Source organism: Lichenostomus cassidix, chromosome 1Aa, assembly GCF_008360975.1.
Source record: "Lichenostomus cassidix isolate B80296 chromosome 1Aa, HeHo_3.0, whole genome shotgun sequence".
Classification (NCBI taxonomy): Eukaryota; Metazoa; Chordata; class Aves; order Passeriformes; family Meliphagidae; genus Lichenostomus; species Lichenostomus cassidix.
In genome coordinates this window covers 50,139,825-50,157,357 of record NC_139480.1, presented here as the reverse complement: position 1 = coordinate 50,157,357, position 17,533 = coordinate 50,139,825, and the positions used below count along the sequence as shown (strand labels likewise).

The window sequence follows — 17,533 nt, the reverse complement described above, 5'->3', positions numbered from 1 at the left end:
TGAAAACACCTAGTACCTAAAACCTCCACGCTTTGTATTGGCAGTAAGAGCAAAAAGCTGTCATACATCCTCTTCATCTTCTCCTCGGAGGTGCAGGATTGTGTCTCTGCAGTGCAGACCTGGAGCACATGGTTTGGTAAGGCTGTGTGTGTAAGGGCTAAAGCACAGCAGTCAGTGGGTCATCCATCCTATTTTTAGTGGTGCACTCTGTACCTGAAGCACCCTCGGTTGGCTGCTGGTGGTGAGTAAAACCCGGAAAGCCAGTAACCTTTCTCAGGTTATCCTCTCTTGGGTGATGGATGGGGTGAAGGGCACTTTGCAGGCTCCTGCTGTTCTCCAAAAGTTTGTAAAGCCTCCAGAAGGAAAAGCAAGGGAGGGAGAGGCTTTGTAGGAAGCTCAAAGCTCTGGCAGGTCGTTTATTTCTGCTTTATTGGGGATGTGAAGCAATTGTTGATGAGGCTCTGCAAGTGAGAGAGAAGGGAAGTGCCCTTTCCCACCTTCCCAACCTGTTCGTGGTTGCATAAGCCTCAAAGCGCAGAGCCTGAGGTTGCCATGCCAACTGGCACAGTTCCTCCCATCCACCTCCCCATCTGAACAATGCCGTGGGCCTGGAGGAGCAGGAGTCCATCCTGGAACAAAGCAAACCATCAGAGGCTCTGCTCCACCAGCAGAGCGGACTGAAGGGCTCTGTGAGCTCTGTGAACCCTTGTGCCACCGAGGAGAGACTACACCAGAGTCTTGTGCTTGCAGCACTTCTGCTTCAATGCCCTGAGTGCTTCACCTTCCTTTGCTGCTGAATTTGGTTTCAAGTCCTCGTTGGCAGCACAGAGTCTGCTGTTACCCATCAAAGGAATCACAAGTTCAGCATGAGTTTGCCTGCCTGCTTTCCCTTCTGTAGCATTAAAATAGAGGAAAGTGCCTTTCAAAGGCACCGGGAAGGAGGAATTGCTATTTCCAGGCCCTTACATAAATGGTCTTCAAGTGCAAAAGTGGAAAAAGTTGAACTCCTTGGGTTCTTTTCCTACCCCCTCCATTAAGAAGGACAACATATAGACTTATGTTGTATGGTAAAAGGGTCAAATCCTTGAGAGAGAACAAAAAAGCAGTGTGACTTAGGCCTACACCGCATGGAAGAGGCTGGCAGATGAAGCAGCTCCATGTTTTTGCATTTTATCTTAATTAGCAGTGATTTCCAGCACAAATTCTTGTGGCTAGCCCCTTTCCCATCTTCATTTGACTTCCCACATAAATCACAAATCTTTTTCTCTACACTCCAGGAATACCAGGAATGGAAATACTGATGAGTTATTTTGCCAGTAATTAAATTTGTCCCTTCTGTTCGTTTCACAGATGCAGTGCCCTCTGATTAGAAGCAAAGTGCAGGTCAGTGCCAATGGGAGCCTTTAATAATCTGGTAGTCTGATCGGGTGCTGAAGATGGAAAGTTTTCTCATTAATTGGCTGTTGTGTAATTATCTAAGAGGGACAAACTCCTCTGGACAGAGGAAGGTTGGGAGTGTGCAGTGATAGGAAAGGTAATGGGTAAATTTATACTCCTGTACACGTCCTCTGAGCCTTCAGCCAGAACAAACACACAGAAAATACCTTAGATCTGATCTCCTTTGACTCAGCAGTTTTCTTTGTCATTTACACCAGAGTAAAAGCCACTTTCATCGGCTTTCATATCACAATAATCCCTTTTTACATTGCTAAAATTGGGGTGCCAGGCTAGCACAGCAAGGCTCACAGCAAGGAAGGGCTGGTGTTGCCCTCCTGCTTCTGCTGAGCAGGGCTCGAGGGGGATTGCTGCAGCCTTGAAATCTGGCCCCTGAGGAGGCAGGAAACAGCACCCCTGGGTTCATACAAACAAGACCTGGTTGTAGCTGTTGCTAAAATACCTGCATTTTCCTGATTCCAGATCATCAGAGAGATTTGCAGGCAGAGGAAAGAGGTGCGTTCAGGAAAATTCTCCAATAACACATTAACAAAAGGTGCCCATTCAGATTTGACCCCTCTCAGTAAATATGTGCCAATACAGAAGCTTTAATCAGAGTTCCAGTTTTTTTGTCAATAAATAAGATGCTAGTAATTTCCACTGCAGAGAAAAACCTGACCCTGCAGCACCCTGAGGGCCTCTTTCCTCTTATCTAGCTGGTTTTAATCTTGCAGTTTTTAAGCCTGTTTTAAGATTTTGAGGACCTGACATGTCTTTGCAGAGAGATAGTAGCAGGCAACACTGCCTTTTAAAAACTGGGCCAAAGCAGTTTTGTGCTCTGGTTCCTTTCAAGGACGCAGATGAGGTTATTGACATGTCCATTAACTGTACTTCCCGGGAAGGTTTTGGTGCTCTGCAATGAGTTTGTTACACACATATCTCTGTGTGCTGTGTCACCTCCTGGCCATACAGATGATGTTGGGGACTGAGGACTATTTCCAGCCGTGCAGCCTGAAGGCAGTAATTTGTGTGGCCCTCTGCAGACAGATAAAACTCATTCTGCCCATGCTCTGAACTAGCCAAAAGCTATAATCTCTCACCAGGACCAATTAACTCACGCTCAGCAGCTGGCTCTTTAGTGATGGCTGCTCAGTTTTCAGTCAGTTTGGAGTGTGGGCACAGGAAGCTTAAGTCTGGAGATGCTTACTCCGAGTAACCTGGGAGTAACTGTTTAAAACCTGTATCCACATTCAGTTTTTCCATCTGCAAACTGCTAAAATATTTATGTTCCTGCTGCATAGGAGAGACTGAGCCTAACTTCCTAGATATTTGCAGAATGTGTGGAGATATTAGCAAAAAAGTTACACAAAGAATATGTTGTATTATCATTACCATTATAAAGGATTTTACTTTGGTTCTTGAGTACATGACTGCAGTTCTCTGTGAGGGGGAAACAGAACAAGAACAAAAAAGAAATATAAAAGAACAACCTGTCATTATCACTTGTTCTTCCCTCAGAGTGATTCCCATTCACTGGCTTCCTTTCATGAAAAATAAAGGTGTATAATATCTCTCAAATCAAAGGGATGATGCATTTTCAATCCCCAACATGTTCTCATTTTCTTAATAAAGGAACTGCAAATGGCCAGGTTCTAACGTGAAACTGATCCTTTAGATAGAGGAAGGCACAGAAACAATTAACCCTGTGTGAAGACACAGAGCTATAATTCACATATTCTTGTTAATAATCACGGTGAAACTAAGCCCCAAATAAAACCTATGCAGAATCCTGCAGATGTAAGCCAGAACCACCATGGAGCTTCAGGGTGGTAACCCAAGAAGATCACTTAGTATTGGACAGCTTTAGTGCTCAGGCTCTGGCTAAGGAAGACAACCAAGGGAATTGTCTGAGGGATCAGCTTGTCATCGTGCAGTCCACCCATATGGCTTCAGGGAGAAGTACTGGATTTAGAGAAGCTTGGCAGCCAGGCAAAAAAAGACATCAGTGTGAGCAGAGCTGTGCTAGAAAGATGTACCCATAAAGGCTGACAGGTTTCACAGGTGAGTTAACCCTGTTTTCTCGAGGCACAGGTGTAGAGTGAAGGTGTTGGTGGAGTATGAAGGAATTTGAGAAACCAGATCCTTTGAGGAACAATTTTCTGCCCTTGAAAGCTCACTAGGTAAGAAGAGCTTCTGACAGGGAATCTTCTTATGGAACCAGCTGGTACCAAATACAGTGGCCAAAGCCAGATTTGCAATTGCCACTTCCTAATGGAAAGCCAAATAGAATAGCTGGTCACAGGCAGCACCACATGGGATGCAGAGCACTCTGGCTTGTCAGTCTCTCTTTCATGCATCTTTCATGCATCTCTTCTTGTTCCATTTGTTTTGTCTTTGTTTTCAGCTGCATCTAATGAGCCTTAATTGTGGTTTTGATTAGCTCTTTTTCTGTGAAGGCTTACAGGGCTCTCATCCCCAGTCCTCTTCATCTTCTCCCAAGTCTTCCCCTCTGCTCTCCTTAGTTGTCCATATTCCTATTGCAGGTAAAAATGTTTAAGAGATGATCATCAGACCTTACAGGGGGTCAGAATGGATGGCAAAAGAGGATGAGTAAGTACACATCTTGGAGAACACAGATGTAGAAATGACCCAAAAGGAAAAATTTTCCTCTGTCTTTTGGAAGGTGTCAGTTAGGGGAGAGCTTTTAGGTCCTTTTTGAACAAACCCCTTCCTACCAGCATCATTCAGCAGGACACACATGCATTGGCTCCCTCACAGGTGTGCTTCCCTGGGAGCACCTAGGGAAATGGGATGCTAAATGGAAACTGGAAGTTGTGAAGTTTATCCACCCACTGCTTCCTGAAGCACTCTGTAGTCACTGTCAGGTGAGTGTATGACTTGTCCTTCTGCTCCAGCAGGATCATAAACTACACGGATGGATGTGCTGGGAATTGCTTTTGCTCCATCAGTGCCTGGGAGACCATAAACAACCCTACCTTGGTATTCACTGAGGGCAAAGGAATTAATCATACACTTTGGCTGTTTTTTCTCCCATGTTGTACCCTGAAGCTTTTCTGAATTAAAGCTTTAATTTTGCTTTTCAGTAATTTTTCCAAGATGGGGAGAGTTTTAAAAAGTTCAGCAGTGAAATAAAAATTAAAGGATGCATGAATGTCTTGTTAGGAAATCTGGACATGTTGTGCCAGTGGCAAATGGTAAGGAGGAGGACTAGAAATGCAGTCTTTTCTCAAAAATGTTTCATTGAAATGTAATGAAAAACTGGTGCACAAGAAAAGCAGCAAAGAAGAGGTGATTTGAATTCATTTATCCCAGAAAAGCAATGTTTTTCCATTTTGCAGGGATCTCAGTAAATACTATTAATACATTTTACACCCTAGGACGCTGAGAAATAACAGCCATGCACAAATTCTGTGACAGGACCAAGAATTTAAGTCAAACCGCCGCTTTCTAAATTGTATGCCTTCTCCAGCTGCATTCTCTCAAGTATTACTGTTCTCACTCATAACTGATGATCATTAGTTATTTTCCCAGTCACTGTAACACCCCTAGAGAGCCCTTCACTGAGTTTAAATGTGGGGTGGGGGATGCAGCTAATTCAGAGGCAGTAATACTTGCAGCTGCTCATCTATTTGCTGTTCAGAATATGCCTTGGAACCTGCAGTTTACTGGCTCCTAAACACTAACTTTTCAGCACTGCTGGAAGGGAGGAGCACCAAGCAGGAGGGATGAATGTGGGAGGGAGGGAAGGAAGGTGAGGGGGTGGAAAAATGAGTCTGCTTTACAGAATATTGAGGAGAGTGAAAATGAATGGGAAAAGAGAGAGAAAAAGTGGTTTAAATATTTAATCTCAGTTGCATTTGCTTTTGAAGAGGAGACAAAAGGCTTGGAACATCTTTTGTCTTGAACTAATTCTGACCAGAGATGAACGGCATGTGATTGTCACTTCTGTCATTTGCCTTAAGGTGGAGAGAAACAGATTGGTCCTGCTGCATCAGCCCAGCACATCAGTCTCTGTCTCCAGCCACAGCCGGTGCCTGAAGCTACAAAAGGTATTAAATGACTCATGACAGTGAAACTTGGCTTCTAGAGCCCACATTGCCCTGCATCCCAGCGTGGTCAGCATGTGTGCTGCCTGAGAGCTGCACCCTTCTTTGGAGAAAAAAACTCCTTGGAGAGGTCTGAGGAGCAGCTATGCCTCCCCATATAGCAAGTCACTTCATTTAGGTCTTCACCATTTGAAACCAGGTTAGTGCAACGCACATCAGCTGTATCTTCCTCTTGTCTCTTCCTGCTCCTCTGCACATCTTTCTGCCACATTTCTCTTTTGCTTCTCTTGACTCGCCCTCTCTAGTCCTCCATCTCTGCTCACACATGGCCTAGGCAGGGCCAAAACCCACACAGCTGTCTTGTCTAGCAGTCACAGCTGCACAATTTGCAGCACATTCCACAGCTGAAGCAGCCCCACAGATGAGCTGGCAGGACCTGCAGGCCAGCATCACATGTGCTGATGAGCCACTGCATCAACAAACCATAGAATCACAGAATGATTTGTTTTGGAAGGGACCTTAAAGATCATTTAGTTCCAAACCCCCTGCCATAGGTTGGGAGACCTTCCACTAGACCAGGTTGCTAAAAGCTCCAGCCAACCTGGCCTTGAACACTTCCAGGGATAGGGCACCCACAACTTCTTTGGAAAACCTGTTCCAGTGCCTCACATCTCTCATAGTAGGCTTTTTTTTCCTTAAATCTAATTAAATTTCTCCTTTTTGAGATTAAAGTCATTACCCATTGTCCTATCCATTCTCCTTTTTTGTAGGTTCTGTTTAGGTACTGGAAGGTGCTGTAAGGTATCCCTTCTCCAGGAAAGAAGCAGAGACAGTCTCTCAGGCTGAGTTGCTCCATCCCTCTCATCATCTTTGTGGCCCTCTAGGCCCACTGCAACAGGTCCATGTCCCTCATATGTTGGGGGCCCCAGAGCTGGATGCAGCACTCCAGGTGGGCTCTCATGAGGGTTGAGGAGAGGGGCAGAATCCCCTCCCTCGACCTACTGGCCACACTTCTGATGCAGCCCAGGATACAGAGCTGTGAGTGCACATTGCTGAGTCATTTTGAGCTTCTCATCCACCAACACCTCCTTCTCCCCAGGGCTGCTCTCAATCCATTCCTTGACCTGCCTGTATGTCTTCTTGGAACCACTCCATGTGCTTGGCCATGGAGTTGGCCTTATTGAACTCCATAAGGTTCACACGGCCTCAGCTCTCAAGTCTGTTAAGGTGCCTCTGGATGGCATCCCTTCCCTGCAGCCTGTTACCCAGCAAGGCAGGCACAGCCCTTCACAGGAGTGGTGGTTCTGTAGTCACTGCCTGTCATCCTCCAAGACAGCCTTGACAGGATAAAAACCTCATTTAGGCTTTCTTTATAGACTGGACAAGTGGGAGGAAGAAATGCCTCTAGAGAATAATACGTTGCAAACTTGGCTTTTAAATCGATAAATATCTGTAAGCTTTAAGAAAGCCTGATGGTCTCTGACTAACCAGAGGAAACTGCTGAGGCCAGAAACTTTTCCTCTCTGGCAGTGGCTTTTTCTCTCTGATTCATTTATTCCCTTTATAACCTTAAAAGCGAAGAGGTGCTGCCATCCCTACTCCTCAGATGAGGGCAGATGTAATGTGACTTCTCCACCAGAGCCACTCATGGAATGTCTTTAAAAAAGTAGGGATTTTTTTGAGCTCTGGTCCCTTGACCTCTGAGAGAAAGCATGAAAGTTCAGCTTTTTGTTAAGTCCTTAACTGGGAGGACACCAGAAGAAATGAGAGAAAAACCACCAATCCAAAAAGCTACAACAATGTCTTTCAAGCCTGTGAAGCCTCACACTTAGCAATTATCTTTCAAAATCAATTGCTTCCAAGGTATTTTACTATTTTACTAGCTCTTCGATAAGAGATCAAATAAAGCTAAGGTGCCTGGTTAAATACATTCTTATTGTATTTTGTTATCATTTGAGGAACTTGATTGGTTACTTGAAATGGTGGCGAGAATAGCTGAGTAGGTGTTTGGGCTGTGTGAAGCCAGCTAGCCAAGAGTTTTGCATTTGGTTTACAAAAGAGCTTGAGTAGGCTGAAATTCCAGGCTGATGAGATGGTCTCCACTATGACTACACTTCTTTCTTGGTAGAGAACTCAGTACATTTGACATGTGAGCTATAGGGATGAAAGAGAAGTTTATTTTCTGTAGCACTTCAGGATTTGGCTCTGCTGGGTTTTGTGGCCATTCCTTCTCCTATGGCAATGATACCAGGATGCTGCTCACACTGTTTGGATCTGAGCTACACAATAGCTGACAAGACACCAAGGATAGTCCAGGTTTTTTTCTGAACCAATGACTTAGGTATGGGAAACATCATATCTTACATAAAAAATTTGTCTGAGCCATAAAAGTACTCCTCCACCTTTTCCTAAAATGCTCAGGAGCTGACAAAGGAGACCTGGTACTGTGGTCTAAAATACATTCAGTTCTGCTCATGACCCAGAATCAGTTCAATACTTCTGCAATATTTCAGTGGTGCTCTGCCATATCCTGCCCTTTCTCCCCAAATCTAAAGTTGTTTGCAGGCGCTTCTGTTTCCCAAATTTAATCCATGTTGTTTTGCCTTTGTGCTAGCCTGTGAGTCCCCAGACGCACATCCTGCTTAGGATGACCACGACCCTGACCTCAGTGGGAGCTGCTTCCTCTCACAGACAGTTCCAGCTGGACTCATCCCACAGCCTGTGTCGTATCCTTTGAGGTCAGTGGGCACAGAGACACTCACAGGCGTGTCAGGCTGTGCCTGCAACAGCTCTGGAACCCTCCTCAGATGGCTGTGGATGGCTACTGTGCAGCAGCAGGAGCACAGGCCAGGGAGGGAAGCTTTATTCCAAGGGTGGCAACAGAAATGTTCTTGTGCTCTGAGGAAAAGGAGGAGAGAAAGTAAAGCATCTTAGAAGTTCCTCAAAAGCTGCAGGAATTGGTGAGGGGAAGAAGTTTTGAGATGATACATATGTGGTAGCTGAAAGAATCTTTGTGTTCAACAAACAGTAAATTTCTCAGGAAAAAAAAAGTGAGAATTGTGGGAGACATGAAACTGTGCTCGCATTTGGAAGACTGTGCCTCCCTTCCATTTTCTTATTGTCAGAATATCTTGAAAATCTCAGTGTTTTTCTTCCTTTCCTGCCCTACCCCCGATTAGGAGTTTTAAGTGGGAAATGCTGAAGTACTTTTTTCAAATCTTTCAAAATCAAGCTTTTTGACATCTTGTAGATATAAACTCTTACTGCAGCTCAAAAAGGAGAACAAATTCAAGTCAATAAGCAATGAAATATACTGCAAATACAATTTTTCACTTGGGGTTGAATGGATTCCTTGAATTCACCCTATTTTTAGTTTGTTTCTCTTTTTCCTGAGCTTCGGTTCCACACACTTTCAGTTTGTTTGACCTTTTTTAACATTTCTATTACTCATCCCTAGTTTAGTTTTTCATTAATTTAAATATTAATGAAAGAACAACAGTTACACATTATTCTTATTTCTTAATCAAACCAAGCAGCCATTCTCATGTAAATGTCTTGAGGTTGAGTAAACAGGGAAAGCAGTCTGTACAGAAAAAGATTTACAGAAATTACGGACAGAAAGCCTCTTCTTGAGGAATGAGTCAGTCTGCTGCTGTCTCACAGAAAAAATCAGCACAGAAGTATAGAGTCTTTAGAAACAGCTTATGAATTTACAGCTTGCAAAGTAAATTAATTCTCTGTGTCTTTCATACACATTTGCTAACTCGTTCCCCACACATGCATACATACAGGTCTCTGGTGGAAAGACAGGCAATGTGCAGTCTGTAAGGCATGTGAACTTTCTGTTTAGAGGAGAAAAGAAAAGATTTTTCCAATAGGCACAAAATCCCACCCCCTCAGCACCCCTCCTTCCCCTGTGTCTGACACTGACTTCAAGGGAGGAGTTGAGCCAATTATCTGTGAGTCCTACAGAAGGAAAATCTGCAATTTGCCAGTAGTTGTGAGAGAGAGAGGGAGAAAGGCAGGGAGGGAAGGAAAAAGACTTAAAACTGGCAAATATAAAGAAAAGCCTCTTTTGTCCTAGAGAGAGAATATTTTAAAGCAAATCTCAGAAGAAAAGAAGCTTGCAGGGAGGGATGTGCCAGGCAAGATCTGGGGAAGCATAGGGTCACTGAAGACAATTCCATGCCCACCCTGATCTTCCCCCTGAGGATCTGAGGCAGCACAGAGGCAGGGTGGGCCAGCCAGATGCACCCACTACCCTGCACAGGTAGGTGCTGCTCCTGAAATTCTTTCCCTGCAGCAAAGCTTACCAAGTGCAACTTACAAGAAAAGGCAGTGGAAGCAGGAGAGATTCTGCCTCTCCTTTTCTTCAACTGAGCCTGTGAGGAGAAAAGCTCATCTGCCCAAGGGGAAAAACTGTCACCAGTTCTGAGACTTTTCTTTAGCCTATGTCAGTTGCCTGATCCAGTACTTACATCCATGGGGGAACACCCTCTGGAGCCTTGCGGTCCTTCCCAATCCTGCTAAATTCTTGGGAAATACTGGAGAAGAACTGAGCCCAGAATAAGCAACGTGCGATCCACAGAACAACAGCCTTTTACAACAGCAGCCACCTCTGATTCAAATTATCAGCTTCATCAGACTGCACCCAGACCCAGGACTGCTCCTCCAAGGAAACAGAGGTAAGAAATCAGCACAGAGTTTGGGGTGAAAGTAGAAAACAAACGTCCCACGGGAATGATTTTGGTGTGCAGGAAAATTACAGGGGCACTAGTAATGATTAAGAAGTGACAAGTCTTTTATGCATGGCACAGTTTGTGTCTGCTTATGTCCTTTTTAGCTGGGTGCAGTGATTTACACTGGGATGGCAAACAGACACAAGCAATAGCTGAAGACAGACAAGTGCAAGGGAGGTAGTTCAGAAATCTATTCATGAATGGGGAGTGGTAGAGAGCATACATCCTGATGGGAGAATGGAAAACTAAGGTGCAACAGCTCTGGGCAGGTTGAATGAAGAATATCTTCCTTAGATACATCCTGTGGGTGCTCTGGATCTAATTTGTCAGTACCCCACTGGAATTCAGACAAGCGCTCTCTCCAGGTTCATTGTCATTCACTCCGATGCCTGCCTATAAAAAGAGCAGCAGGTAGAGGATGACACAGGGAGTCAAGAGAAATGGTGTTTAATGTTGATTTTGGACCATGGTTTCAGCATTTTCTGAGCATATGAGCCTTTCCCTTTATTTAGTAGAGAGAACATTACTTGCCAAGTATTTGTATGACATTTTGAAATCCCTGCACTGTCCCAATATAAAATACTAATATAAAGTTTCTAGCATCAAGCTAGTACAAAAAGCATAAGGTACCACTGAGAATTAATCTATGCTTAAGCATTTAATAAACTGGAAGGAAAAGATGTAGATTAAAGCCAGCTGGAGATTGTTTGTCTCCTCATTCTCTTCTGATTGATTTTGCTTTACTTAGTACATGAACATGTGGTCTCTCTCTGTTTCCTTTCTTCTGTCTTTAATCTTTTTCACTGTATGTTTCCCTGTGCTCCCCCTTCCCACTCCTGGGTGTCAAAGCTGAAGTTTCATTCCTTTTCTGAGGAGGAAGACAGGCAGACTGTGTTGAAATAGAGAAAAACTGGAGTGAGGGGATAAGAAGGGCCAGTTCAGTGGCACACTCAGAGTCAGATTTGCACAGAGGTGATGAGGAGCAACTCCATCAATCAAAGTGCTAAAAAGCATATTCTGACTTGAAGTGAAATGAAATGCTGTTAAGAAATCACAGGAGTCCTCCTGACTAAATACCTTGACAGGTGGAACAAGGACAGTGTAAAGTGATCAGGTCCCTCAGCAAGCATGTTCTGTACAGGGCATGAAAGGAATTTGCTCAAAATGCATGATTGTGCTCCCTCCCAGGTGTTTTTGCACCGAGTTGTATGCAACTGCTCTCTAGCAGGTGTAAACCATGCAGTCCTCGTGCCCTCAGGCAACTACACTGGTCCATCAGGGTCTTAGGAAGTGCCTCACCTCTAGATATTTGCCCTGGGTGGTAAAGTAGTTTGTAGTTTTTAAAACTAGTCTATTTCCCTGCTTTTCTCTGCCAAATAGATAAGGCTGAGAGGGTGAAAGGAAGCATTTTTTGTCTGCCTGTGAATGCAAGACAGTATTGGGCTGTCTGAGTAGGATAGTGTACGCAGCAGTGTTTCAGAGACTGAATAGGGTGTTTCTGCACTACTGGAGATTGGTCCTGTGGTAAATAAAACACAGAGTCCAGTTCAAATACCAGCTGTGCTCCTTGCTGTCATTCCTGCCACAGTAATCCCAACAGAACCATAATTCTGCATGTCTTGTGTCCATCCAAAATTGTGTTCTGACATTAGTCTGGCTCTAATACAAGGCTGTCCTGCCCTCTGAGTGTAATTCAGAGTGTAAGGTACTCTGAGGAGAGCATTGCATTTTCTTCTGTGCTTTAGGTAGGGCTGATTATGCCATTGTTGTGCAGCAAATTATAGCAATAATAATAAATAGTCGTGTCTTGCTGTTTCCTTGGACTATAACACAGAGCTTGTAATGATGCTAGACCAGAATTTCAGAGACTTCTTTATTTAGCAGTGACTGTATCTTCACTACTGCTTTGGTGCTTAGCACATGTTAAACAAAGTAAAATATTTTAAGCTCTTCGCTGAGATAATTGTCAGCCACATAAAAGCTTGGGAGGTAAAATTCACTCAAGGGAAAGATAGGAATCCAGATCTGGACCCAGAAATGAGCTTTCAGTGTACATAAAGTACTTGCATTGTAATATTAAATAAACAACACCTAAGTTAAATAAATGACACAGTGGGAACTTGATTATTCTTTAATAAGAACCTAGTAACCAAAATAAACTCTTTCCAAAATGTGCCTTCTCTGCTGTAACAGTCAGCTTTCCCCACACAGGGGCTGTATTTTTCTTTCAGCACACAATTCATTTGAACTGGTACATGAGAAATGTCTGAGCAGCACTTCTCCTTTCCTGCTGAAGTTTTCTGTATCTGACTGCTATGTCAGAATGCAGTCTCCAGGTTCTCTAGACTCATTTTAGATGTCAGGGGTTGGAAATCTTGTCTAATAGCTATTTAAGATGGCTGTCTTTCATCTTTTCTCCTGCTTGTACTTAGCACCTGTGCTTAGCAAAGCCAGTGGCACCCACAACATCTGCAGGTGTAAAGACTGGAGCTCCTAAATAATCTGTGTTCCTGCAGTTCCACCATCAACAGCCATCTTGCTGCAACAATGACAGTTTGCTTACAAGGAGTTCCCACACTATCAGTGCAAATAGCAAAATTTAAATCTGGTTTCTAAAAGGTCACTGGAAGCACAGATATTTGAGTTTATCACCGGTCAGTGCTATTTTGTGGCTCACACTCCCTGCATCAGCAATGAATATTGCATGGGACCAGCTATTTAAAATTACTGAGATGTCTAGCTTGCACTGATGTTAAGCATGATTCTTGTTTCTGTCTGACTTTAGGCTGATCTCAGAAAACTAGCATTATGCACAGTTCCTATTTAGGCAACCAGACGAAGTGATCTAGGTTCTAATGGCTGCTGCAGTGGCTGTAATATACTGGGGAATCTGACCTCTGTGTTTGTGTTTCTAAATGAGAACCAAGTTCTACTGAAAAATCTGGAAATGTGTAAGTGACGCAGATGGTGGGAAGGAACCTGGTGTCTCAGTTGAAGCGCAGCTGATAAATTCAGCCCTTAATGTTTAAATGTAACAGCAAATTACAATTCAAAGGCATGTTATTTTCAGTGTGAATGCCTTCATTTTTCTATTACTTTAAAAGAAAACAAAGACAACAACAACAATAAAACAAAACCAAACCAAAAAAACCACTCTCTGGAAATAAGACTGGAAAAGTTTAAGCATTTCCAGTGAAAAGATTTCTGTATGGACCATTGATTACTTTGCTCTACTATGCAGGACTACGCTCCAGAGTGCTCTTTGGCAAGCTTGTGGTGAGAAGCTGCCTTATTTTATCCTCCATTTGGTTTCTGATTTTTCCTCCAACCCTGCTAATTCCTCTTTCAGGACCGAGCAATGATGAAGACTATGTCTGGTGGAAACTGCAACCTGAATGTGCCGGCCAAGAACTCTTACCGCATGGTTGTGCTGGGAGCCTCCAGGGTGGGGAAAAGTTCCATCGTCTCGCGCTTCCTCAACGGCCGCTTCGACGATCAGTACACTCCCACCATCGAGGATTTTCACCGCAAGGTCTACAACATACGGGGAGACATGTACCAGCTGGACATCCTGGACACCTCTGGGAATCACCCTTTCCCTGCCATGAGGAGGCTCTCCATCCTAACAGGTGAGAAAGTCAGGGGGAAGACCATAAGGATGGACATTAGCTTGGAAAGTGTAGCCTGGAGATGAGGGTTTCCTGGGACATAGCTAATGGGACTGCTTGCTTTGCAGTCCTATTCCTATCTCTCTATTCCTATAGAGAGATTTTTCCTGGTGGCATGTTCTCAGCACCACAAGGAATGCATCAGCCACAGCAGAGCAGTCCAGTGGGTGAAGGTCTGAAATCAAGATCTTCCCTTATCCATCTACCTTCCCTTCCTGCTTTGTATTTTTATTGCAGTCACAAATAAATGGCTGAATGAAACTCTGTGGGTATAAAGGCAGCAAAGGGCAAAATAAGCATGTTGTTATAAGACACACACAGTGAAAAACAAATATAAAATGTACAGAAAGGGAATTCTAACCAAGAAATCCTAAGGATTTTTTTGATTCCTAAAATTCCCAGCCTGATTTCCTTGATTTAATATTCCGGTAGAAGGATAGCTCTACTTTTACCCTTTCTCCATAGTGTGCAGCTAATCAAATGTGTTTCAAGGTAAAAAAAGGGAAAATGGTGGGATCATTTTGCACATTCTCACTGTCAAGCCATTCTTTTTGTGAGATAAAATATATCCTTGAATTATAAAAGTGACAGTAGATATATATTCATGCACAGCTCCCAGCAAAGCTACTTTCTGGATTCACTATCCACCTTTCTAACTGGCCAGTGAAACATGACATTCACATCTGACAAGACTAGGATCCACATTCAGTGAGGTCCTAGAACCAGTTTCTGGGATGCAAATGTGAGCTTTAGTCCCTGAAAGCTCTCTTAGCGTGTTCCACACAAATGTCATTCAACAGGCAATGATTTGCCTTATTTTCTACTTGCAAAAGGAATTTTAAGTCGAGAAATGTCAAAAGGAAATGCCAGGGGTTCTGTGTCATTTATGTATTAGGTTTTTTCCATGGTCTGCTTCTCTTGTGCAAATGCAATGACAGCAGAGGACACTGAGAAACCTCTCATTCCTGACTTGGGTGGTCACGACTGATTAGCTGTGAACCTTCAGTTCAGGTTTTGATTCGTGTATTGTCTAATCAAAAGGCTAAGGCTGAGTGGCTACCAGCTCTCCACTCCTTCTGGTGTCAGAACAGAATGTGTTTTACACGGAGATACAAATGGAAGGAAGTAAAAAGAAGAGCAGTGCAGCAGAGCTGAGATAGAAACATAGTTATGGAAGAGATAAAAACAGGCAATAACTTGCAAGCCCAGTGCAAACTGGGAATGCAATTTGATATGACTGAAGTAACATCAAAGCCAAAAGTCTTTTCCACAGCACTACAGAAAGGTGTAGGGAGTTGAATCACAACTAAGGTACAGCTGAGTGAATAGGTGCCAAATGAGCAAACAAAAAATACGAGGAGGAGATGGAAATAAAATAATTGTTTTTTAAAAATTTTCTTCTCTGAAACTGGTTGCGATCAACAAGCCTTTACAAGCCTATCTTTTTGTTTTAATTGCAGGGGATGTTTTTATCCTGGTGTTCAGCCTGGACAACAGAGAATCCTTTGATGAGGTCAAGCGACTCCAGAAACAGATCCTTGAGGTCAAATCCTGCCTGAAGAACAAGACCAAGGAATCAGCTGACCTCCCCATGGTGATCTGTGGCAACAAAAATGACCACAGTGAAATCTACCGCAAGGTACGCACTGATGAAGGTGAGGATCTTGTTTCCAGTGATGAAAACTGTGCTTACTTCGAAGTGTCAGCCAAGAAGAACACCAATGTGGACGAGATGTTCTATGTCCTCTTCAGCATGGCCAAGCTACCTCATGAGATGAGCCCTTCCCTCCACAGGAAAATCTCCATCCAGTATAGTGACACTTTCCATCAGAAATCCTTCCGGATGCGCCGAGTCAAGGACATGGATGCCTATGGCATGATCTCTCCCTTTGCTCGCCGGCCAAGCGTCAACAGTGACCTGAAGTACATCAAATCCAAAGTTCTCAGGGAAGGTCAGTCCAGGGAGAGGGAGAAATGCACAATCCAGTGAAGGAGGCTTGCACTTCTGTCTGAAGATAATGTCCACATGCAGTGCCTTAAAGAAAAAGTGGTCTGTGGAAGCACAGAATGGGCTCGTGGGGTTTATTGAGAAAACCCAACACGGAGAAAGGGTAACTCTTCCTGTGGATTCTGCCGAGTCACAAATGTAAATTCTGGCGACTCACAAATGTAAATAATATCATCCTTGAAGATGACTGGGAAGAATAATAACATGAGATATGAGTGCAATTTTTTGTCTTTGTAATGTAGTTCCTCTTCATTCCCCTTTTTGTTTGAAAAATATGGTCCTGAGAAGTAAAGACATTCCAACCTTATCCTTACGAAGAAAATAGATCAAAAAAATGCACAGAAGGCATTAACAGTTACCCAGCGTGCAGCTCTTGCTAAGAGAGAGGAGGTTATGTGTGTGTGTGGGTGTGGGTGTGTGTATCTCTGTGTGCATATACATGCATGTGTGGAACTCTCCTTTCAAAAAGTGGGACTTGCATTTCAAAGGGCAGCAGTCTTAACTGAGGATTCCCAGATTGGGAGTGGACTCTATATGTGGATGCATGACTTTCACTCACTTCTGAGGGCACCTGCATTAAGAACTTGATTTTTATGTTTCTTGGGACAGTTACCATTTGACATTGACATGAATGTTAGTTTGTACTATAGATTTTATTTGGTATTTGACTTTTTTTTTATTGTCTGGGGGTGGGTTTTTAGCAAAATCAGAGGGCAAGTGCATTTGATATTAAACAATGTCTGCTTTCTACCAGTGAAATGTGGTTTTTGTCTGTAACACTTTCTAATATGTACATTGATTGAAAGTGAAATTCTTCTGCAAAAAGCCAATGCATTTGACTGCTTTGCAAGCCTGGTGTGATGTTGTTTCTCAAAGCAGCCACACAAATTCTGAGCATCAGAGCATAAATGCCACCCTTTGCCTTGCTGGCCACTGGACTAATCATTCCTTTCTCTGACTGTATCAGCTGAGAGTGACCAGATTCATATGCAGACTTAGACCACTCCAGAGGCAGGATCAGATTTTTCTTCAAAATTAAGAAGTGAATGGTTATAGGGCCAGCTCCTTTGTGTTTCTTCTGCTAACATGCCTCTAGTAATTTTGTTCATGGTTTCCCCCATTGTCCAATAAAGGTTGCCTTGATGGAAATGTTTGCACTGCAGAAGTCCTTCAGAGCAGCAGCTTTGTCCTGGCTGTTCACACAGGATTGAACTGACTGGTCAGATAAATCTGGGGCTGTCCATTCACTTCTTTCCTTTCTCAGCCCAGTACGGAGGCTTCCTTATCTTCAGGTCTCTCCATGTTCCGCTTCTGGCTATGTGTCTGATGAGCTCCTGTGTGCCCTCAAAGTCCGGTATATTCTCTCAAATGTGAGCTTGCCACTCTTGCTGACTGGAATTAGATGTGTGCACACATATCTGTGGGCAAAGCATGGCCCCAAGGCAGTACACCACAGTAGAAAATATATGTTATATATACCTCAGAAAGACCTTCAGATATATGGTCCCTCCCTCACCCTCAGATTCTGTGTTTGGCTACATCTGCCTTGCTGTGTACTGGGCAGAGCTGTGAGCTAGTTTGTGCTATAATTTGACAGGAAACCAAGAATTATAATTG

The 17,533-nt window shown here is 43.5% G+C and overlaps 1 protein-coding gene and 1 long non-coding RNA gene across 3 annotated transcripts; both read left to right on the top strand.

Moving 5' to 3' along the window:
• Positions 1 to 3,890: 3,890 nt before the first annotated feature.
• Positions 3,891 to 8,699, top strand: LOC146443821 (uncharacterized). Of its 2 annotated transcripts, none has more exons than XR_014849319.1 (4): positions 3,891 to 4,044; positions 4,213 to 4,319; positions 5,418 to 5,504; positions 8,116 to 8,699. It is a non-coding gene; the product is annotated as an uncharacterized LOC146443821 (long non-coding RNA). The 2 variants fall into 2 exon arrangements; XR_014849318.1 differs by having other exon boundaries at positions 4,118 to 4,319.
• Positions 8,700 to 9,287: 588 nt separating this feature from the next.
• Positions 9,288 to 16,054, top strand: RASD2 (RASD family member 2). Its single transcript, XM_085048899.1, has 3 exons — positions 9,288 to 10,186; positions 13,590 to 13,869; positions 15,369 to 16,054. The coding sequence occupies exons 2-3, from the start codon at positions 13,599 to 13,601 to the stop codon at positions 15,896 to 15,898; spliced, it is 801 nt and encodes a 266-aa protein (XP_084905025.1). The 5' UTR covers positions 9,288 to 10,186; positions 13,590 to 13,598; the 3' UTR covers positions 15,899 to 16,054.
• The last annotated feature ends 1,479 nt before the right edge of the window (positions 16,055 to 17,533 follow it).

Bases quoted from the DNA above. Each gene is read 5' to 3' on its own strand.
- RASD2 (XM_085048899.1), top strand. From the start codon at position 13,599: ATGATGAAGACTATGTCTGGTGGAAACTGCAACCTGAATGTGCCGGCC. The intron at 13,870-15,368 runs GTGAGAAAGTCA...TTTTAATTGCAG, and splicing joins GAGGCTCTCCATCCTAACAG to GGGATGTTTTTATCCTGGTG.